The 23,716-nt window shown below is 36.8% G+C and overlaps 3 protein-coding genes across 3 annotated transcripts in view; 1 reads left to right on the top strand and 2 right to left on the bottom strand.

The window, feature by feature from the left end:
• Positions 1-9,573, bottom strand: part of LOC129422735 (uncharacterized) — a 62,624-nt gene extending 53,051 nt beyond the window's left edge. The window contains exons 1-2 of the mRNA XM_073856588.1: positions 9,358-9,573; positions 4,166-4,377 (exon numbers count right to left, since the gene is read on the bottom strand). Coding sequence (XP_073712689.1) covers positions 4,166-4,253 — 88 coding nt within the window. The 5' untranslated portion in view covers positions 4,254-4,377; positions 9,358-9,573. The remainder of the gene's footprint in view (positions 1-4,165; positions 4,378-9,357) is intronic.
• Positions 1,418-3,774, bottom strand: LOC141350778 (uncharacterized). Its single transcript, XM_073856587.1, has one exon. The coding sequence runs from the start codon at positions 3,772-3,774 to the stop codon at positions 2,563-2,565; it is 1,212 nt and encodes a 403-aa protein (XP_073712688.1). The 3' UTR covers positions 1,418-2,562.
• A 3,931-nt stretch (positions 9,574-13,504) lies between the features above and the next one.
• LOC141350880 (uncharacterized) lies at positions 13,505-16,516 on the top strand. Its single transcript, XM_073856724.1, has 2 exons — positions 13,505-16,190; positions 16,421-16,516. The coding sequence occupies exon 1, from the start codon at positions 13,505-13,507 to the stop codon at positions 15,770-15,772; it is 2,268 nt and encodes a 755-aa protein (XP_073712825.1). The 3' UTR covers positions 15,773-16,190; positions 16,421-16,516.
• The last annotated feature ends 7,200 nt before the right edge of the window (positions 16,517-23,716 follow it).

Raw genomic sequence — 23,716 nt, 5'->3', positions numbered from 1 at the left:
ATTCTGTAAAGACAAAGACTTGTTAATGGTGATTTAACGTTGAACACACTGTTGCAAGTAAATAACAAATTTAAATCTACAGTAAGTTACTGGCAAACAGCTGCCAAAAATACTGTAATTTCTACAGACATTTTTAACGGTGTTAAAATAAGTAAATAAAAATGTTTATCACTTTATTCACTTTTATTAGTACAATGCTATTTTTTGAACACAACTATTAATGCTAAGATAACAGTGTTCTGTGTGCCGAACAGATTCAAAGCATATGACAATCATTTTAGTGGTCATACAGTTATAACTTTTATTACTGGGGTCATCATCACATGTAATCGATAATCAAGAAAAAAACATTTGTAAAATGATCTGCTGTAAATAGAGACAGTCATGAAATATCAGAATAAAAAAATAACACGGCATGTTTTTAATTATTTGAAGAGGGTCTGGGATCATATAGACCCCCAAAAGACCATGAAACAGAAGCACAGTAACAAAGCAGTGCTTGACACATCAGAACTGTTTTCACAATCGAAACACATAACATCTCTTGTTGAATATTTCTGAAAAATTCAACATTTTAAAAATCCTGATATGTGGGGAAACCTTGAGGACAAGCGAACATTTACACTGTAGTCACGTAAAACAAAATGATAACCAATCAGAAAGCGAGCTGATGAAAGACGAAACAATAACAGCTGCAGTTATGGTGCAGCAGGAACAGTCCAAAGTGAGGTGCAGTCCACAGTATTAATGACATTTCTTTATGACCGTTTTCCATCATGTTTGTTTACTGTGAAGTCATGTTTGACCACGAGAGACATCGCAAGACTTCTATGTTCTCTGTCAAGACTCACAAACAACAAAGATGTGTGGTGTGCTGTGATGACCACATACAGGCAATCCACATACTATAAGAACCCACCTGGTAAATCCTATACACTATATTGCCAAAAGTTTTGGGACACCCCTCCAAATCATTAAATTCAGGTGTTCCAATCACTTCCAGTGAAAGGAACTCTTAATGCTTCATCATACCAAGACATTTTGGAAAATTTCATACTTCAAACTTTGGGGGAACAGTTTAGGGATTGCCCCTTTCTGTTCCAACATGACTGTGCACCAGTGCACAAAGCAAGGTCCATAAAGACATAAATGAGTGAGTTTGGTGTGGAGGAACTTGACTGGCCTGCACAGAGTCCTGACTTCAACCCAGTAGAACATCTTTGGGATGAATTAGAGCGGAGACTACGAGCGAGGCCTTCTTGTCCAACATCAGTGTCCGACCTTACAAATGTGCTTTTAGAAGAATGGTCAAAAATTCCTATAAACGCACTCCTAAACCTTGTAGAAAGTCTTCCAAGAAGAGTTGAAGCTGTTATAGCTGCAAAGGGTGGACCAACTCAATATTAAACCATATGGATTAAGAATTGGATTTTATTCAGGTTCATGTGCATATAAAAGCCGGTGTCCCAAAACTTTTGGCAATATAGTGTATTTTTTCTCATCATGTTTGTGGTCTCTGATATGATAAGATTTAATAAATCTTTTGGTGGTCCCTAGCTTAATGATGCGTTCAGACCAGCCGCGGTAGAGGCGTCAAGCGCAAGTGATTTCAATGTTAAGTCAATGTGAAGACGTGTTGACACGCGTCTGGAGGTCTCATGGCGCGAATGAGCCATTTAATGCGGCACGGTAGACGCGATTCTGCCTTTTTGAATTGAGCATTGCCGCGGCAAACGAGCAAATTTTTAACTTTTTAAATTTTAACTGTGCAGAAAAACGTGCCGCGTTAATCAACCAGGAGCTTGCTCTAGTAGTGAAGTGATTACAGAAAGCAAGCAGAGTCACAGAAGCCCCTCCAATGACGCGAATTTCTGAAAGTCTCGATGACTAGAATTTCACACGCGAATGAAGCGAGTAAACTCAAAGAGGCGGTTTCCCGGACAGGGATTAGCTTAATCCAGGACTAGGCCTTAGTTTAATTAGGAAATATAACTATTTTTAAATGGTCTGCATTTATATAGCACTTTTAACAGACCTATGGCCATCCAAAGCGCTTTACAAGTTGCCTCACATTCACTCACACATTCATTTACTGACAGTGGTGTCAGCCATGCAAGGTGCAATCCAGCTCGTCGGGGGCAGCTGGGGTTAGGTCTCTTGCTCAAGGACACCTCGACATTTGGTCTGGTGGAGCCGGGGATTGAACCACTAACCACCCGGTTTGTAGACAACCTACATGAACCACTGAGCCACTAGCTTTAATAAACATGCCTTAATAAAAAAATTACCTGTGTGCATTTTGAGACAAGACAAAGAGCACTGATTTATTTTAAGATATGTAAGTGCAAGTTGTGTTCTGTTTGGACAGCTCTTAAAAATGTTTTAGTCTAAGACGAGTCCAATCCCTGTCCGGGAAACCGCCCCATAATGTTCAAGCGCAAACTAGACCCGGTAGATGCGATTTTGATGCCTCAAACGAGGCTGGTGTGAACTCATGGTAAGACTTTACATATCCACTTATGACCACTCGTGTGTGTCTTCTAATTCAATGTCATAATAAACTCATAACTGCACAGAAGAGTTGAATGTCTTTTCTTCAGAATGTAAGCGCTGGTGATTTCTGAGACTTGATTTCCACATAAAACTCTTTCCACAATGAGGACATGCAAACAGTTTCTCTCCAGTGTGAAGTCTCATGTGAATTTCAAGGCTATCTTTTCTTCTGAAACTCTTTCCACAATGAGGACATGCAAACGGTTTCTCTCCAGTGTGAATTCTCATGTGAGTCTCAAGGTAACCTTTTGTTTTAATACTCTTTCCACACTGAGGACATGTGTAAAGTTTCTCTCCAGTGTGAAGTCTCACGTGAATCTCAAGGCTATCTTTTCTTCTGAAACTCTTTCCACACTGAGGACACGCAAACGGATTCTCTCCAGTGTGAATTCTCATGTGAGTCTCAAGGTAACCTTTTGTTTTAATACTCTTTCCACACTGAGGACATGTGTAAGGTTTCTCTCTAGTATGAAGTCTCATGTGAGTCTCAAGGTTAGCTTTTGTTCTGAAACTCTTTCCACACTGAAGACATGTGTAAGGTTTCTCTCCAGTGTGAAGTCTCATGTGAGTCTCAAGGTTAGTTCTATCTCTGAAACCCTTTCCACACTGAAGACATGTGAACGGTTTCACTCCAGTGTGAGTTATCATGTGTTTCTTAAGGTAACTTGTAGATGTAAAACTCTTTCCACACTCATGGCACGCATGTGGTTTCTCTCCACTGTGAATTTTCACATGTCTCGTAATGTCACTTGAAGATTTAAAACTCTTTCCACACTGTTGACACGAGTATGGTTTTTCTCCAGTGTGAATTCTCATGTGTTTCGTAAGGCTAGCTTCAACTGTGAAACTATTTCCACAAAGATGACACGTGTATGGTTTCTCTCCACTGTGAGTTCTCAGGTGAGCCTCAAGTTTACTTTTATTTCTAAAACTCTTTCCACACTGTTGACATGTGTAAGGTTTCTCTCCAGTGTGAATCCTCATGTGTGCTTTAAGGTTAACTATTGTTCTCAAACTCTTTCCACACTGTTGACATGTTAAAGGTTTCTCCTCACTGTGAGTCCTCTTGTGATCTGCAGGGCGTTCATCTTCACTGAAACTATTTTCACACTTTATGTCTTCTGTCTTCAGAGTTTCTTTCTGTGAAACATTATGGTTTGTTTTTACAATCTGATGTTTCTCATCCACTTCAGCTTGACTCTCCTGTTTCACTTCCATCATATCTAAAATGAAGACAGTAAATCGTTAAAACTGATAAACCAGATTGACAAAACACTTTTAAGATTGTATGACAAAAGCAACATGGTGTGGGTCTGTTATGTGTTATTTTTCATGTGAAGTACATTATATCATTTCTATTGTCAATGTCTGCTCTTGCAGTTTAATACTAGTAGAGCATTGCATGGAGATCACAGTCATTCAATCCACTGAAGGTTGCTTTGGATAAAACTCTTGACCTGATGTTTCAATCTAATTCTACTGAATCTATTATAGATGCAGAAAGTTATCATCTCATGGATTTTAGTTTATTTCCCCTCATGTTTCACAATGTCAATGTTTTTATGATTATTCCTCAACCATCAACAATAAAGATTATAACATAGACACCAACCTATTTGTTCCTCAGTATCTTCATCCTTTATTCTGCATGGTTGTGGATCTGTCATCTTCTCAAGCTCCTCTTTCACCAGCATCAACATTATGTCATGAAGATTTCAGTTCCCACACATGGAGTGATTTCTCTGTGTGTTTGACTCCAGCATTTATTGGTGGATTGTTGTAGGAGGAGCTTCACTGAAGGTCTCAATCACTTTATGGGTGTGGCTGGAGATTTTAGAGAGGCTTTGTCAGTTAACGGTTTTGGGCTGAAAAAAAATGCTAAAAATGAATATCGTCCCAATCCTTGAGCAAGCGCTTCGGTTCCCCCCCCCCCCTTCCAGAACGTTCCCTGTAGGTTATTTTTAGGTTTCATTTTATAACCTAAAGTAAACCCTCCCAAGATATTCCCTGTAGGTTATATAAGATAACAAAAAAAAAACCGTTTATAATGGATGGCCTTTACTATTTGTGCCTTCACACCGCCACGGGTGAGGGTGTTAAAGTAGCCGGAAGTAATTTATTTTCAAGGAGAGCCGGCGTCGAGCGGCAGTGCGGCACGTTATGTACGGTGTGAGCGTCAAGGAGAGTTCAAATCAGCTCAACTTCATGGTAATGAGCAATGACACGGTTCAGCGACAACCAATCGGCAACCAATCGGATTACAGAGCTTTAATTGATGCTCTTACCGATGGCAGTGTAAAAGCACAGTAAGACGTGAGGTACGCCATTTTTAATTGACCTATGGCTAAGCCATGCCCCCTTCACTCACTCAGACAAACAATCAACATTCGGTGACGGGTTCTATGGCAGCTGTCATAGTAGGAGACATTTCACAGGAGGCAATTGATGATTTTTGGAGACAGAAAGACAAATAAATAAAAGAAATTCCAAAAGAGGAAAAAATCAATTTCATCATTTACAGCACACAGAAATGTAAATAAATAAACAAAAATTACAGAAAAGGCAAAAAGTCAATTTCTTCATTAACACCAGGAAACTCCTTAAGTGTATAGATCCAAAACATTTCTCTTTGAAGAAGCCGCTTTAATCTATTTCCCCCTCTTATTGTACAGGGGATGGATTCAATGTCAATAACTTTTAATGAAGACTCACAGGTATGACCCGCCTCAATATAATGGCTGAATCCCAAACCGCCTACTTCCATACTATATAGTATGTAAAAAGCGCTACTTTGCATACTATATAGTATGGAAGTAGGCGGTTTGGGATTCAGCCAATGTCTCGCCATGGGGTACAGCACGTTTTTTGTCCGGATCGCATACTTATGCTCTGCTACTCTTAACCGTAATTTCCTTTTTGTTTGACCAACATAAAAATGCCCACATTCACATTCCAATCTATATATTACATGAGAAGTATTACAATTGATGAAAGAACTAATAGGATACACTTTACCAGAATTCACATCTGTAAACGTATTAGTTTTCACCATATTGTCACAATGTCTGCACTTTCCACATTTAAAATTACGGGCTAACGAGGTAAGCCATGTTTTTTTCTCAGGCGTCGGAAGGTAACTACGTACAACCTTATTCCGTATCGACGGTGGATGTCTGTAACTTACCATAGGCTTTTCTGAAAAAATTTTACGGAGCGTGCTGTCGCTTTCTAAAATGTTCCAATTAGAATTGATGATGTGTTTAATTCGAATATCCTCAGCGCTATATGTTGTTAAAAATAGACACGATTAGAGTTATTAGAACGTGGTACCTTACTTTTTCTCAATAATTGTTCCCTATCCATAGCTTTGAATCTTTCTGTTGCTTTTGTTAAAGTTTGTTGTATCATTACATTCAGCATATGAACCGAAAACATCCACTGCTGCTTCACCAAGCGTCGATGAAACAAGGTAACGTAGCTTCCGCTGATTTTAATCCCATACTGTATTTGTAGCGATGTCATTATGCGGTTTGACTAGATATGATGTTTTTAAGTAGTAAACGTATTCTCTCTCACGCGAGTCAGACCGATCGCGCAATGCATCACATATGCTTAAACTTTTATGTAGCCACGCAACAATAATTTCAGCATGCATTCACTGTATATAGCGGGACAAAATGTTGAGATTTTTCGAACGGATTCTTAACCTAAATTGCACCGCAATGCAAGTGATGCAAACCAAATGCAGCGTTCTATTGAAAAGGAATGTATGCATTTCTGCTGTACCAAAATGCAATGAAGCAACTGAACGTCTGACTGGGGTGTCACTCTTCCTCACCCACAGCACGCGTGCACACACAAACACAGGCGCACGTGCACACAAACACAGGTGCACGTGCGCGCACACACCAAGGTTATAATCGTTAACGAAAACTAACGAAAAAACGAAAACTAGATGGGAAAAAACATTGTCGTTAACTGAAATAAAAATAAAAACGAGTCATCACAAAAAAACGATAACTAACTAAAACTGTAATGTGTGTCTGGCAAAACTAACTAAAATAAAATAAAAATATAGATTAAATGTCCTTAGTTTTCGTCTTTGTCTTTTATAGAGCAAATAACGCTTCAAATTCCTTTCCATGCGTCTCTCATTCACGCAGTGTCACATACACACATTCGCGAATCAATGACTTGTTTAAGTTGATTCCTTACAAGGTGTTGCAAATAAATGAGTCTTTACAAAGCAAACGGGCCAAACGTTTTGAATTGGTTCGCGAATCAGTTTAAATGAATTGTTTAGATCGCTGCAACAACTGAATCGTTTGATGCGGTTTTGCTTGTGTCTAAACACGCAGAACATAAAGAGTGTTGTATTACGTGAATATGAATTTACTAATCTTTTAACTAAAAGCTAAACTTCACACGTGTACCTCCCATTATATACGCGCGACCTGTTCGTCGTCAGAAACATTTAAGGATACTCCAGAAGCACTGTGAACACGTGACTGAATGAAGAAAGTCCATCGATGATTGACGTCGCTGTCTACTGTACTGTAAGTGCTTCTCACAACACACACACGTGACATGAGGTTCACAACATAAGAAAACATGAGTTATTTTCTAAAATCAGTTTGTATTCTGTCGATGACCATGTTAGGATATTCTCTGAGTGAACTTTAATATGCATAACTGAATGCAAAACACTGTCGGTTTACTTGTCTGATATTTCAGCTATAAGCTGTATACATCAACATTTAGTTTTCAGACAAACAGGCAAAAATCCTCAGTTTGCTGTGGAGTCAAGAAGTGTCTAAACATTAAAAGATAAACAGACAAAAGTACAGAAATGTCACCTGTTTTAACATGCACACTATTCCAACTCAATAACACAACACGTTTGTATTTTAATACTATCTAATGTGGCCACGTTGAGACCATTAACTCAGAAGTGTTCAAGTGAACTGTGTCCTAATGCATTAATTGTTCACACGTGTAGTATCAGTTTGATCCATTTCTTTTGAGTTTTGCATTTGGGTACAACATACAAGTCAGCATTAAAGGCTGTTTTTCTTTGTTGTTAAAGCATGTATGTGTTGAAACATAATCAAAGGTTGATCAAATGTGACTTCTGTACTTCTGACACACTGATATTCATCTTACCAATTTTTGGTCTCCACAGCAAACTTTTGTCTTTACTGTCCTGATACTTATGGTATGGTGCACTGTATACTGTGTGTGCATGTATGTGTGTATTTTTTTTCTCAAGAGTAACTATTAACTCGCTACTTGAGTATTTATTTCTTTAGATTACTTCTTTTCACCTCTGGTTATTTGTCATGGTCTTGTCTCAGACTGCACTCTCTGACAATCTGACAGAAATGTCTTGTTGTGGCTCAAAAATGGGTTGAATACATGCGGTTCATGTATGTCTTCTTTAGTCTGTTGGCTCTTTAACTTTTTTACTGGCACACATCACATTTTGCACTTACTGTGGAGTGTTGAACTTGAGACTGTTTACATATTTGTGCCCATATGTACATTTTATGTACTGGTTTTATTTTTGAATTAATATTTTCTAAAATTGTATGATGTTTTTGTTGAGTTAATATTACACAATTCTTTTTCTGACCTTTTTGAATCTTGCCCCTGACAAATAACCCAAATTATGAAAAAGACTAAAACTAACACTAAAACTAATAAAAACTAAACTAAAACTAAGCATTTTCAAAAAATAAAAACTAAACTAAACTAGCAAACCCACTTCAAAAACTAATTAAAACTAAACTGAATTTGAAAACAAAAAGTCAAAACGAAATAAAAATAAAAACTAATGAAAAATGCAAAACTATAATAACCTTGGCACACACACAGGTTGTTACCATAGCAAATAGGCTCACCCCAGAAATGATATATTATTTAGTAGCCTAATGGTAAATGCTGTAATAAGAAAGCCATAAGTACAGTAAGGATCTGTTCTACTTTTGACCTCTTCATCTGATACTGTTTAGGTGATAGCCCCTTTATTTTTTTCTTAATTTTTTCTTTTTTTTGTTTCTTTTTATTATTTTGTCCTCTTCTGTATTTTATTTATTTATTTATTATTATCATTATTTTCTCTGTATATTGTCTCGATATTGTATGTCTATGTTTTTGTATGCATGTTCTGTTAGTTCTTGCAAAAAAAAAAAATTGATTTATTGCGTTTTGGAACCAAACTCTTCAAATATTAATCTGCTATCTTTATCTGTATCTCAAGAGAATCTGAACATGTGAAAAATCTTAATTAGACACCAAAAAAGACAATGGATTAATGTTTCATAAAACTTGTCATTTAGTGTTATCAAATTGAAGTTGTTTTCAGTCATGAAATGAAATGTGACACATTCTGGATGTCAAAACTTGTTCTTACATCTGTGTGAACACGAGAGGAACCGACATACAGTCAATGAAAGCCACCATAAAAAGTTCAGAAAAGGTATTCTAGCAGGATCTATTGAATCATGATTTGTTCCGTGTGTTTTAAACTTTACCTTATCAAAATTGTTTTACATTTTACCAGAGATTTAAAGTAATGAAGTACTTTTACTTAAGACTTTAGTAACTGTACTATATCAAAGTGTATGAAATGTGGTGGATTTAAAAGTATGATGTTATAATACAGGAAAGTAAAAGAAAAACACAGAGTAGATGCTTGAAAATGTCCTTTTAAAGCAACAGTACTTAGTACTTTACACATGCATTTAACAAGCCTCATCCTATTTAAATCACAAACATTTGTGTAGCCCTATTCTACAAACTTACATGAAACAGTCCGAAGAAATAACGAGTCACGTCCTCGCGGTAAAAATGCGGGCAGTACTTCTGATTGCAGGCAAGATTTTCGTTTTTAAATCCTCCAAGAAACGCGAAAATCACGTCTTTTCTCCTCACAAATTTCCCTCGTCTTGTCTCTTCTTCTTCTCTTTTAACGGCGGTTGGCATCCAGTTTATAGGCGCATTACCGCCCCCTCTGCTCCGGAGCGTGGATCTGATAATAAGTCTACTCCCTTACTCATGGATTCGTTCTCGATTACACAAAAATTAATAAATAAAACCACATTAACCAAATACACACATACACAAACATTCGAATAATTTCCCACCAATACAACTAAATAGATTTTATATCTCACTTTTTTTGTCCTGGTTTTTCAAAGCAAAATTTGACTGGATCACCCTGATACAGATACACAGTTTTTCAGAAGATCAAATCTGGATTACTAGTGCTTTAAATGGGTTCACATGTCAATGTTGACTATATGCTATGTTAAAAACAGCAGGTATTTTGGTCAGCATGGGGTCACTAAGTGTTTTTACTTGAAGAGACAATAAAACAACACAATTTTCTCTTTTTTTATTTCAATTCAACATTTAGTCTGTTCTTCTGGATCACAAAAAAAATGCAGATTATACACAAACACATGCATTATACATCATAAAGAGGCTAAAAGTCTTGTAGTTTTAGATGGGTAGAGATGCCGGTCGACTGTCCTGCAAAGTTCAGCTCCAACCCAAATACACCTGAAGCAGCTAATCAATAACTTCACGATTACTGGAAAATTGAAGGCACGTGTGTTTGATTACGATCGCAAGGCGATACCATTGCGCTTGCGCACATGACGTTAGTAGTGGGGCGTGGCCAAACGAGCAGCAGCTCATACATATGTAATGGCTTGCTCAAAACGGCACAATCTGAACTGCCCTGAAACAAAGGCAACTACAGATGGGTAACACTCTTTGACTACAAGCTATTTCGGGCAAACAACTTATAAAACATGTTTTATGGAACTCATACAGCTATTTAACTTGTGAAAAAGCAGGTATAATATGGGCACTTTAAAACTACATTTGACTGTTTGGTCTCTGATGATTGTGATCAATATACTATACATAGGGTGGCCATTCGTGCCACTTCCGCCAGACACGTCCCGCTCTTTGCTTTGTGCACTGGTATTTGTATTTGTATTTATTCCGATCTCCATTAGCTGTGAAAGCACAGCTATTCTTCCTCGAGTCGATACTTCACTACAAAAACATTTACATGAATAATGTGACAAAAATAACCATAATACAAACACAAATTCGTAACATCAATAAAAACAGCACATAAATACATACTCACACCCACACACATACATCCACACACAGGACCTAGTTTATGTTAGAGTAATAACAGAGAGATACGCTTACTCATTGCGATTCGTAGAAATTTTTATGATAAATAATACTATAAAGAATCCCATTTTGAAACATTTGAAGCACTTCGATATAGGAAGCAACATCACAGGACCAAATCTCAGGACAATAGTCTAATTGTGAGAGTACAAGTGTTTTTCTTCTATCTGGAGCTGTCGCGCGACTCAACCTCCTGTGATGTCACGAGCTACAGCCAATCCGACCAGGGGTTGAGGTCACACGGAAAGAGTAGCATGTCACAGTTATAGGCTTGTTTGAGATGAGCAAATTCTGCGCAGAATCGATCACCGGTGATCAGCGCAAGATGCATGTCGGTTAGAAACGTGTCCGACTTACGTCCGACTTGCTCTGATGTCATGCTGACGTGTGCAAAATAACTCTCGCGATGGAGAGGCGGGCTCGTCGGATTCTACAGCCGAGCGCAGTTGCTCTCCACCGACTGCGTTGACGAAAAGCACGATGGGAAAAGACTTGCTGATGACACAGCTTAATGCTTATTGGCCTGGGGATGTCAGCTGATGACTTCTTAATTCTAAAAACTCTAATTCCTGTAGTAGTTTTTATATTAATTCAATTGTTCTTTACTATGACATTTATATTTTTAATGAATTCCTGTAAACTTTTGTATTGGTGTTGAATTATTTGTACTGTGAGCTGTTTATATTTCACACAACAAAAACGAATTTGTATTACCACTAGACTTAGATTTATTTATCCCAACATTTACTAAGTAACCTTTTCCAGTAACGAACAGTTCACCTTTGTTGATTCTCCTTATAAACATCTTTATGTAAATGCATTTATTGGTCTTTAAGTTGCATCTTTTTAATCCACGATAAAATACGCGAACGTGATCTGTGCTGACGTTTGTAGTCGACTGGACTGCGAGATTGGTGAAGTGTCTGACTTAAAAGCTCTTTTTTCACTCCTCCCCTCACTGCAGGCGTCTGCTCTCATCTGAATTTCAGGCAAGGCAAGCTGCATCTCAAACAAGACTTATGAATGCCTGAATGACGTTTCACATATATGTCTGCGCTGAGAAAAAGAAACGGTGGAGAGAAATAGCAAACGCTTTAAAACAGCCAGGTGAGCAAATGTTATTATTACATTATCTAAATGTTATAGGGTCAAATGTAAATTGATTGGTCATATTCCATATACATGGATATTATTGTAATCCTATTTTTGGGATATGTCTGTAAAACATTATAAAGTGTATAATTATTTTTACTGTAATTCTGTTTATTGTTATATATTGTGTATTAGAGGATATTCAGCTACATTACAATCTGCCTTTTGTACCAGTCGAAAGAGCTTAAACCAAGGAATAAATTCTCATATTTAGTTTGAATAAACAAATAAAATAAATGAAAGTGTGAATGTAAATATTAACTGAAAAAATGCATTTCTTTATTGATTTTAGACTTTACTTTTGCACAAGTGGACTCACAAACAACTACATCAACTTCATTTGGGAACCATGGCTTTGGAATTGAGGGATATTGAAGACCCAGTTCTCTTATCACATCTCAAAAGAAGCATAATGGTGATGATATTCAATGCCCAGGAGACTGACAAAAGTGGATCAATGTTGTCACCTGAACAACCTACCCTATGCATATATCATACATGATATGTGCGGTCCCGATGTGTTTTTGTTTACAAACTATTGACTTTACTATGTATTACATTTATCAATAAGGTGATTAAACTTGTTAAAGGGTTTAGATTGAATTTCCCAGTGGTGTTTCATGAAATAAATGGTCTATTGGAAAGTAATACATTTAATGCAACAAAGTATAAAACACATTGAGTGATATTTTACAAAAACAGGCAATATGAATAGTGCTTTAGTGCAATGTAGTACATTAGAATGTATATTATGTGAACAGACAAAATATACATTTTTAGAACACATGCAGTGCGCCACATTAACACAATTAAACATTACAAAACTCCCTGTGTAGAGCTCCTTTAAGGGCTGGGTGATATATAAATATCATAATATAATTGTGTGTGATTGGCTGTTAGATTAATCCACATTGAGTAAAAATGCCCAGAGCTTATCATCACAATCGCCATAAATTTTATCATGATCATATATGTTGATGTTTAATCGCCCTAGTATAGAAACATTGTTAATGTTCTGTGAATAATGAGTGTGGATCAAGAAATAAAGTTTGTATAAGGCACTTAATTGCAACATGCAGATTGCCTTTATTACATTCCTGCACCTTTTGATTTGTATGCAATTAAAATGTATTCAATAATAACACATCAATAAACAGAATAGTTAAAACAGTGAATAAGTGAACCACATGTGTGTTCTTTACACGTACAGGACTTTAGAACACACAAGAAAACGAATGTCCTAAACTGACAATAACTGGCTTTAATCTGCTGTTTGCAGGGATAACTCTACATCAGTTCCTTTTAAAATGTGATGAACTTGCCAATAAACACTACTCGCTGGTGAGGCAAAGTTGTCCCGCATCAGATTGCGTTGCAGTTTTGCTATTGCCATACAATTGCGATGTGAGGTGTATTTCATCGGTTGAAAAGCACACATCCCGTGAATCTTCCACTGCCCATCAACCATGTTGTGGTCAGCAGTCTGCTACAGCTGGAGTGGTAGCAAGTACCCCAAAGTAATGTGGAAACTGCCACTTCCTTTCGAAGTCCATGGCTATTGTATGCCACTCTCCTTCCGTTGATGGTGTCTAAAACAATTGGACACACCAAATGTCACCAAAAGGAACTATGTTGCAAAGGCATTGAATGGGACGACCCTATTCCTGAGTACTTGCGTTCACGGTGGGAGGAGTGGAAAAACGACTTGCAGAATCTTAAAGAAGTCACCATACCTCGTTGTTATCATCCTCGAAACTTCGGCAAGATCGTCAGAGTGGAACTGCATCACTTCTCAGACGCTAGTACCACAGGTTACGGGGCCTGCTCCTACCTAAGATACATAAACGACAGGAATGAGATACACTGCAGCTTCGTTATGGCTAAAGCGAGGGTAGCTCCTCTGAAGATCACAAGCATTCCACGATTGGAACTCTCTGCCGCAGTCACTGCAGCCAGAATGAGTATCATGCTAAAGGCGGAGCTTGACATGAAAATCGAGCAAGAATTCTTCTGGACAGACTCACAAGTAGTACTTGCCTATATTAACAACGAGGCACGAAGATTTCACGTGTTTGTGGCGAACCGTGTACAATTGATAAGAGAGATTACAGACCCAAGCCAATGGAACTATGTAGACACAGCCCATAACCCAGCGGATTATGCGTCTAGAGGTCTCCTTGTTCGTGACATCTCCTCCACTAGCTGGTTGTCAGGACCCAAGTTTCTGTGGGACCAAAAGCCACTGCCCTTGCTTAAACCATCTACCGAGTCAATTCAAGTGCATGCTACTCAATCTAGCGAACAAAACGACATCTTGGAGCGACTGAGTCGATTTTCCACCTGGACGACACTGATTAAGGTGGTAGCCAGAATTAAAAGACTTGGGTCTAAGCAGAGCCATTCAGCTGGTGAAGTTGTGACCGTTGAGGAACGCTCGAGAGCCGCTAAAGTGGTGTTTCAGCTCGTTCAGCTGCAAGCCTTTCCCCAAGATCAAAGGACGTTGCAAAGAAATCCCAGTGGGAGCACTATTCCAAACTCAAGTCCTCTTCGTCACCTCGACCCCATTTTGGAGGAGGGACTTATTCGCGTTGGAGGAAGACTTAAAGGTTCCACTCTCAGCCAAGAACAAAAGCACCCCATCATTCTCCCTAAGGACAGCTACATTACCAAGCTGATTTTATCCCATTACCACGAAAAGACCTGTCATCAAGGTCGAAATCAGACTATGAATGAGCTGCGAGCAAACGGATTCTGGCCTCTCGGTGGGAATAAGTCAGTCGCCAAATTAATACATGAATGTGTGAGATGCCGGAGGCTCAGAAGACCGACTGAAGAGCAACGAATGTCTGAACTCCCCAGAGAGCGCTGTGAAGTCTCTGCTCCTTTCACATTCTGTGGAATGGATTGTTTCGGCCCATTCATCACTAAACGAGGCCGCAAGGAGTGTAAGAGATATGGACTTATCTTCACATGCTTAGCTTCTCGAGCAGTTCATCTTGAAATGCTGGAAGACATGACCACGGACGCTTTTATCAACGCCTTGAGGTGCTTTATTAGCCTTAGAGGAGCTGTTAGTCACCTTTACTGCGATCAGGGCTCAAACTTCGTGGGTGCGAAGAACGAGTTAAAGGAAGCGCTCAAGCAATGTGACGCAGAGGCTTTGAAAGCTTTTCTTGCGGACAGACAGTGTGAATTCATTTTCAACGCCCCGTCTGCGAGTCATGCAGGCGGGGTGTGGGAACGCCAAATTCGGTCTATTCGTAATGTGCTGAACATCACAATTGCTCAATGTCCAGGAAGATTGGACGATGCTTCCCTGAGAACCCTACTCTACGAAGCTATGGCCATCGTCAACAGCCGTCCACTAAATGTTGATGGAATTAATGACCCAATGACTTTGGAACCTTTAACTCCAAACCACCTTGTACTGATGAAGTCTAAGGTCGCCTTACCACCTCCAGGAAAGTTCGTCAAAGAAGATATGTATGCTGCAAAGAGATGGCGCAGAGTACAGTTCTTAACTGAACAATTCTGGAGCCGGTGGAAGAAAGAATACCTCTTGAATGTGTCTACGAGGCAAAAATGGCACGTACCTCGACGCAACTTGCAAATAGACGATATAGTCATCATCAAAGAGGATACACTTCCAAGGAATCAGTGGCAATTAGCTCGTGTAGTCGAGACTACAGAAGGATCAGATGGTTTGGTTCGTAGAGTAAAGGTTCAAGTTGGAGATAAAGGACTACAACAGAAACAAAGTCATAGCTACAAACATTCAATTATTGAACGGCCAATTCAAAAATTGGTACTTCTCATTGAAGATAAAACCAGTAAGTTAACGCCTTGTTAACTAAGGGAAAACACTTACATCAGACGTGTTCAGTTAAGGAATGTGAAACAAGTTTATGTCTGCTTGCTACTTATATTCATATCCTTTATAGTCTGCTTTTCCATAGTCTAGAAATCATGTTCTGAATAACTGTTGGTTAATTCCTTTCTTTTGAATTCATTCAGTATAACATGATTTGGTGGGAGTGTAAGTGGCCACTAGAGGTCACTAAGTTCATGCTTCCATTGAATGTCAATCATATTACCGGGTTGAGACTGCAACCCCGGAATCTGAATAGCAACAGATGGTTTCTCAGCTTGTGTTTTCTTGCCTGTGTCTGGGGGACTTGGATATGCCTTTTTGATTATAAAGTCAGCGATTGTTGCAAGCAGCATTATATTGAGGATTTGCAGTTGCACCCCTTGGTGAGCGGAATGAGGTGTGTAGTTTGTGTTATGTTTATCAAACTTTTATTTATATCATTGTCTGTTTTGCAAGCTGTTCGCGTGGTCTGAACGCATCACGTGTTAACAATGTTTATATTTTGTACCTTTTTATTTCTATGTTTTGAATGTAATTTGATGTGAAAAATACTGTGATAAGCTTATGAGTATAAAAAACAATGTTATAATCAGGTTTATGTGACCTGCTATTTGTGTTTACTTTTAGTTTTCACGGTGCTTGAAGAAGATTGAAAATAAATGATTAAAGTTACACCCGTTAGAGACTCTCTGCTTGTTATCGGGAAACCAGGGGGCAGCTACACTGTACGAGCCTTTAAATTACCTGAGGACTGCATCTGTATTTATCACTTCTTATTTTAGTTCTTATCTACCTTTATATGTAATAACATTAGGGGAGAGGCGGGAACAAGCTAAGGCTTTTGATTGGGCTCTATCATTCAAAAATATTTGAGGTAAATTAATCATTTTTACGCACGATGCACATGAGTTGTTGTTTTTGTAAGGTATGTTTGTAAAAACAACTTAAATGGCCTAAAATAACTAAGACATTGTCCTGCTGAGGGATATTGCACAGAAGCAACCCTTATGCAACAAAAATATACTGCAGTATATTGGAAAATATCATGTAATATATTAGGCAATATATTCCCATATATCGGATTTAATATTTATATTTCCCAATATATTGTAATATATGCATAGAAAATATCATGTAATATATTAGGCAGTATATTCCCATATATAGGATTTAATATGTATATTTTCCATTATATTGCAGTATATGAATAGACCATACATGTATATATTGATACAAAATATATTGTAACCAAGACCAAAAAGGGCACTATGTTTTTCCATGTAATAGTTTGTCTTTATATGATTTAATATACTGCAATATATGCAGGGGCGTCGCTAGATCCCTTTTACTGGGGCACATGCCCCAGTGTAAATCTTTTGTGTCCCGGTGTAAATCTCAAGTTTAAATTTGAGCAGTTAACTAGTGTATTCCTATACAAAGATAATCGCTGCAAAAACGGATGTTTATGCAATGTAATTACCCAATTTACGCTTGCAAAAGCGACGAAGCAGTCGCATTGACTTGTGCAGAAATGTATCCATGACCACGCACGTCTTTGCGTTCATCTGCGCACAACCGCATTCAAAAGGTGACGCCACGCGAGTGACTTAGCTTATGAAAACATGACCAGACTAAAGAAAGTTACTAAATAATAATGTTAATCTTATTTTGACTCGATCATTATTGGCTTCTTTAGATGAACATGTTTTGTGCAAAGCAGGGAAAGGGAAGCAGACAAGAGAGATCATGAGTTTATAGGAGGTAAGACAAACTACATCCTCACCCGGTCAGGTCTGAAACATTAGAGGAAAAATCTCAGGAAAACCTCTTGTCTTGATTAGTTGTAGAACACATTTTCAGGTGTCACTTTTTTGCTGTGTTTTAGTTTAAAAATGCAGTTTTTTTAATATGCAGAATTAATGTTAATTAATGTTAAAATCTTTGAATATTATTATCTAACGAAAATCTAATAACTAATAATCTTAAGAACATCTTACATCTGTCTCAGCAACAATGCAATTCTACAGACTTGTCTGTAGAATTGCATTGTTGCTGAGACAGCTGTAAGATGTTCTTAAGATTATTCACTGTGCTATTTTGAGGCATCATGAATATGAACTAAAATGCACTTTTAACATACTATATCTGTATTAAAAAATGCATTTATTTAACACCCGTATTAAACTTGAATCCAACCTTCATACAAAGATGGGTTCAAGTTTCCTACAAGTGGTACCTAAATACACCTTTCAAATACATTTTTAGCAGATTTTAGTTTATATTTAGTTCATTAGTGTCTCAAAATAGCACAGTGAAGTACACTTAGATGATCTTAAGAACATCTTAAGAAGTACTAAGGATTAATTTTTAGTATATTAAGTACAAAATTTGTGTGTGAAAATAAATTACTTTAAATACACTATGGAATATTAAATAACCTGGGTTAACACATGAGTCAGTTTTGGTGAACTGTTACTTCAAAACTCTACACACAAATCCTTACATTTCTCAGTGCTTACACCATCTGGTCATATGGAAAGCACTAGCATTCAATACTGTTCACTCAAGTCAGCACAGCTTAGGCTCAATTAGCAAACAATTACCAAGGTGAAAACACTAAAAGTCAAAATTGAACACACATCAATCAGATCCTTCAATAGATAGATAAAAGGCCTGAATCTGTTCACTAAGCTTTGGAACAATAGATCCACAGAGAAATGAAGGAATAGGTTGAGGAGGAGAAAGAGGAGGATGGAAAGGACGTGGTGAAGGAGGAGAAAGAGGACATGGTGAAGGAGGAGGAAGAGGACATGATGAAGAAATAGGTTGATGAGGAGGAGGGAGAGGAGGAGGGACAGAAGGAGGACGTGGTGAAGGAGGCGGAAGAGGACATGATGAAGAACTAGTTTGATGAGGAGGAGGGAGAGGAGGAGGGAGAGGAAAAGGCAGAAGAGTAGGGAAAGAAGGAGGACGTGGTGAAGGAAGAGGACATGGTAAAGGAGGAGGGAGAGGACATGATGAAGAAATAGGTCGAGGAGGAGGAGGGAGAGGAATAGGATGAGGGAAAGGAGGAAGGAAAGGAGGAGGACATGGTGAAGGAGGAAGAGGACATGGTGAAGGAGGAGGAAGAGGAGGAGGACGTGGTGAAAGAGGAGGAGGGAGATGAAGGGCAAGGTGACAAGCAGTCTCAGATGAAATTCAAGCCACTTTAGTTGACCATGTCCTGGTCCATGACTATGAGGGAGGCGGAGAAACGAGCAAAGCCTAATTTGAGTCACTTCACTGTTGCCTCCATCTTCAGAGCCTTCAGGGAAGAAAACAGATAGATGTACTTACAGTAAGTTCTGTACAGTAGCTTTAGTGTGCATACACTGTTGGACTATAATACTGAAATAAAGAAATGCATCAAATTGCCTTCCATACAGATCAACATATCAGTAGATGAATGCAAGGGGTGGATCAGGTAAGAGGATTTTACCCTTGATGTTTGGCTAGGACCAATATATAGTCTGTGATGTGGATGAGATTCTCTGGCCTGACCCAGAACTAAGACGGGATGTTGAGGCGAAATAATAAAAAACATTACAGTTGTGCTGTGTATAGCACATTAATGAATAAAACATTTTATTAGCAAATGCATACATTGATTGTGTCTTTTTGGTCATGTGAAAAGGTTTTTGAGGGGGAGAACCACAAGCAACTTACCAGTTTTGGATATATTGTTTTGAATTGATTGCACCAGTGTGTAATACTATGTTGTAGTGTGTGTGTTTTTGAAAGCTTGTGTGTGTTGTCTGATGGAAAAGTTTGGTATTTCAGTAAGAGTGAATGGTTTTGAGTGTAGAGCTTCATTTTGACCTGAAAATATGATGTTTGGAGTATTGTGTGAGACTTTATGGAATTGTCTTTACTGTTTTGAGAATATGAGGCATAGTTTCAATAATTGTGTAAAAATGTTAGGTATAATGAAGATGTAAATTTTGCAGTAATTGTTGAACTGTAGAATAGTGGGTTAAGCAAAGGACATTGTATAGAAGTGTTGCACACTTCTTGCACACAGCAGGCTTTCAAAAAAAAAGTCATCAAAAAATGGGGGGCATGTGCCCCAGTAGAGCTTTATATCTAGCAATGCCCATGAATATATGCATGTGCTATGTATGTATGTATGTATGTATGTATGTATGTATGTATGTATGTATGATTTAACAATTTATACTTTCCAAATAAACAACTGCACCATATGCATGCATGTGCATGGGATATAGCCTAAAGAAAATATTGAAGACAAAAATCTGCATTACACAAATAACAGTTTTATTGAAACCGCAGAGACCTTCCTTTCATTTTCTACATTTGTCAGTACTCTACTCAGCACCGACTGCTTCAACCACAATGCGTGCCAAAGGCGATGGAGCATAATCCCTTGAGTAGGAAGCTGAGATTCAGGCGCGAGGAGAGGACAGGACATGTAAGAGACACTAGCAACAAGGAGGCTGATAGGTCCTGACCTATAGTCCTAACTCATACTCCTAATCAGTAGGTGGCGGTACTGCACCTAAAAGTTGTTTGCTAACCACCAGTAAAACTCGAGAAGGAGAATGATCGTTGGCATGCTCTCAACCCAGGAAAAACTTCAAGCTTTACAAGGTACATAGTTTTCAGAGGTGGTGCTTTCCAGTTTTGATTGCATCTCTTCCAGGAGAGATTTTTGTGAACCAGAGGGGAAGGAGTGAGAAGGGAGAGAGTAATCGTTGTTGTTTTGTTCCACAGATGCTGTTTTAAACCAGTTTCCACGGCCGAAGCTGATGTTAGAAAATCCATCAACAGTAGAATATGCGAGCTAAGACACCAGGTGAAGTGCAAAAGCATGGGTATATAAGTCATTTAAATCAGTGAAGAGCTAAGATGGACTCCTAATCAGGATAAAGGCCTGTTCTTTTGGCAATTTATTTCTTTGCTTTTCCATGTTGCCAAAGCTCCTTGAAAGTTTGTTTATTATTTATTTATCTATTTTTGTCTGTGCATTTTGTTTATATTGTATTTTTAACTGTATAACGGCACTGCTGAAGTTTGAAATAAATAGACATTGGTAATTTAAATTGCTTTAATTTATATTTTGTATATTTTCTGTTTAATGTCACTCTTTTAACATGTAATTTATGTTAATGTAATGCAAGACATTTATGTAATGTAAAGCAAATCACATTGTCTGACCATGTGCAAAACCTCTTGTGGTTGTAATAGGTCTGTTTAGCTCTCTACCTCAAATTGGTTTTAGTATGTGTGCCTGATTAAAAGAAAATAAAGGTGGCTATTGATAGATTATCCATTAGTCTGTGTTAATATGTGGTATAAATGTGTGTACATATTTTTATGTATATATTTCTATATAATTTTACGTGTTATTTAAAATACATTCTACCATATAGTAAACATGCATGTGCCACTATATCTGTACATATATTGTTAATACATTTTTGCATATCAATCGGAATACAATATGGCGGATATTTATGAATATAATATTGCATATATTTTGATATATATATATAAACACATATATTATATTCACGTACAATATATTAAAAGCGACAATTATTTATATTTATCAATATACTCCAATAAATTACATATATATAGAATATATATATCAACATATTACTCATGTATTTTACAATATACTGCAATATATTGCATACATTTAGAATATATGTATCAACATATTACTCCATATATTGCCAATATATACTGCAATATATTACATACATTTAGAATATATTTATCAACATATTACTCCATATATTGCCAATATATACTGCAATATATTACATACATTTAGAATATATGTATCAACATATTACTCCATATATTGCCAATATATACTGCAATATATTACATACATTTAGAATATATGTATCAACATATTACTCCATATATTGCCAATATATACTGCAATATATTACATGCATTTAGAATATATGTATCAATATATTACATACATTTAGAATATATTTATCAACATATTACTCCATATATTGCCAATATATTCTGCAATATATTGCATACACTTAGAATATATGTATCAACATATTACTCCATATATTACCAATATATACTGCAATATATTACAAACATTTAGAATATATGTATCAATATATTACATACATTTAGAATATATGTATCAACATATTACTCCATATATTGCCAATATATACTGCAATATGTTACATACATTTAGAATATATGTATCAACATATTACTCCATATATTGCCAATATATACTGCAATATATTACATACATTTAGAATATATGTATCAATATATTACATACATTTAGAATATATTTATCAACATATTACTCCATATATTGCCAATATATTCTGTAATATATTACATACATTTAGAATATATGTATCAATATATTACATACATTAAGAATATATGTATCAACATATTACTCCATATATTGGCAATATATACTGCAATATATTACATACATTTAGAATATATGTATCAACATATTACTCCATATATTACCAATATATACTGCAATATATTACATACATTTAGAATATATGTATCAATATATTACATACATTTAGAATATGTGTATCAATATATTACACACATTTAGAATATATGTATCAACATATTACTACATATATTTCCAATATATTATGGGATATATTAAATAGTATAATGAGATGTATTTACTCAATATATGAAAACGGCAATAATTGCAGTATTGTATAATATATTGCAATATATCACTTACATATATATAATATATTTTTATATAATATATCATGATATATATTACTATGTAAATTTCACAATATATGGAGACACATGAAATATATTGTCATGTAATATATTGAGAAATATATTTTTGTTGCATAAGGGAAGATAAGGGATTAAGCTGGGATTTTTCCAGTTATCCTGTCTGAATTTAGCCAGACTCGGTTGCATGAAGGGAGGCTAAATCAATCTAGATGAAGTTACTATGGAGATTTACTCTTTGCCGCTAGCCTGATCCAGAGCAGGCTACAACCAGGCTAAGATTAATCCTAGTGATTAATTCAATTCAAATAACTTTATTGATACCAGGGGGAATTAATGTTACAGTCATAGAAAAGAAAGAAATTAAAGTAAAATAAATAAAAACATAATTGTATGTAGTGGGTGAAAGGGATTGTTCAGAATTGAATTTAGTTTTGACAGTATTCTTCTCTCAGCCACAACATGTACAGAGTCCAGCTCCATACCAAGTACAGAGCCAGCCCTTCTAATTAATTTGTCCAGTTTATTTCTGTCTGCCACCTTAATACTAATTCCCCAACAGACCACTGCATAAAAAATGATGCTAGACACCACAGACTCATAAACCATCCACAGCATGCAGATTAATCTGCTAGGTCCTCTGTCAATCCTGCGGGATATTCAGTCTCTTCATGGTCCTGCATTAGAATACTAGATATACTGTAATTTATCTAAGTATGCATACTGTTATTTTAGTGTTATTATGGAGACTGCTGTCAGAGGTTTGATGAATACATTTATTAATGCAGTTGTTGAGATAAGAAATGGCTGATGAAGTTGAAAGGCGGTTTCAATTAAGTACATAACAAGGTCAATATGTAGACGAGGATTCAAGCATGATAAATATCTGACTGAGAGGTACAGATTCTCAGGTCATGTAAGAAATGTCAGTCTAGCACTGAAATCACTTCTACAAGATTGCAAGTAACAGGAAGAGATTACTCCATAAAGTGTTACATTAGGGAAGTCACAGTAAAACAGGCATTATTTTGTGTTACAGTTTCCTCTATTGTCATTGGATGCGGTGGATTGCACCCACCCCTGTGCCAGATATATGAGACTTTTTTAATGTTAAAATTAGTACTACATACAATAAAATATGTC

Source organism: Misgurnus anguillicaudatus, chromosome 19, assembly GCF_027580225.2.
Source record: "Misgurnus anguillicaudatus chromosome 19, ASM2758022v2, whole genome shotgun sequence".
In the NCBI taxonomy this organism is placed as follows: Eukaryota; Metazoa; Chordata; class Actinopteri; order Cypriniformes; family Cobitidae; genus Misgurnus; species Misgurnus anguillicaudatus.
The sequence above is the reverse complement of the archived record's forward strand: the minus strand, read 5'-3'. Positions and strand labels throughout refer to the sequence as shown.

Bases quoted from the DNA above. Each gene is read 5' to 3' on its own strand.
- LOC141350880 (XM_073856724.1), top strand. From the start codon at position 13,505: ATGGTGTCTAAAACAATTGGACACACCAAATGTCACCAAAAGGAACTA.
- LOC141350778 (XM_073856587.1), bottom strand. From the start codon at position 3,774: ATGATGGAAGTGAAACAGGAGAGTCAAGCTGAAGTGGATGAGAAACAT.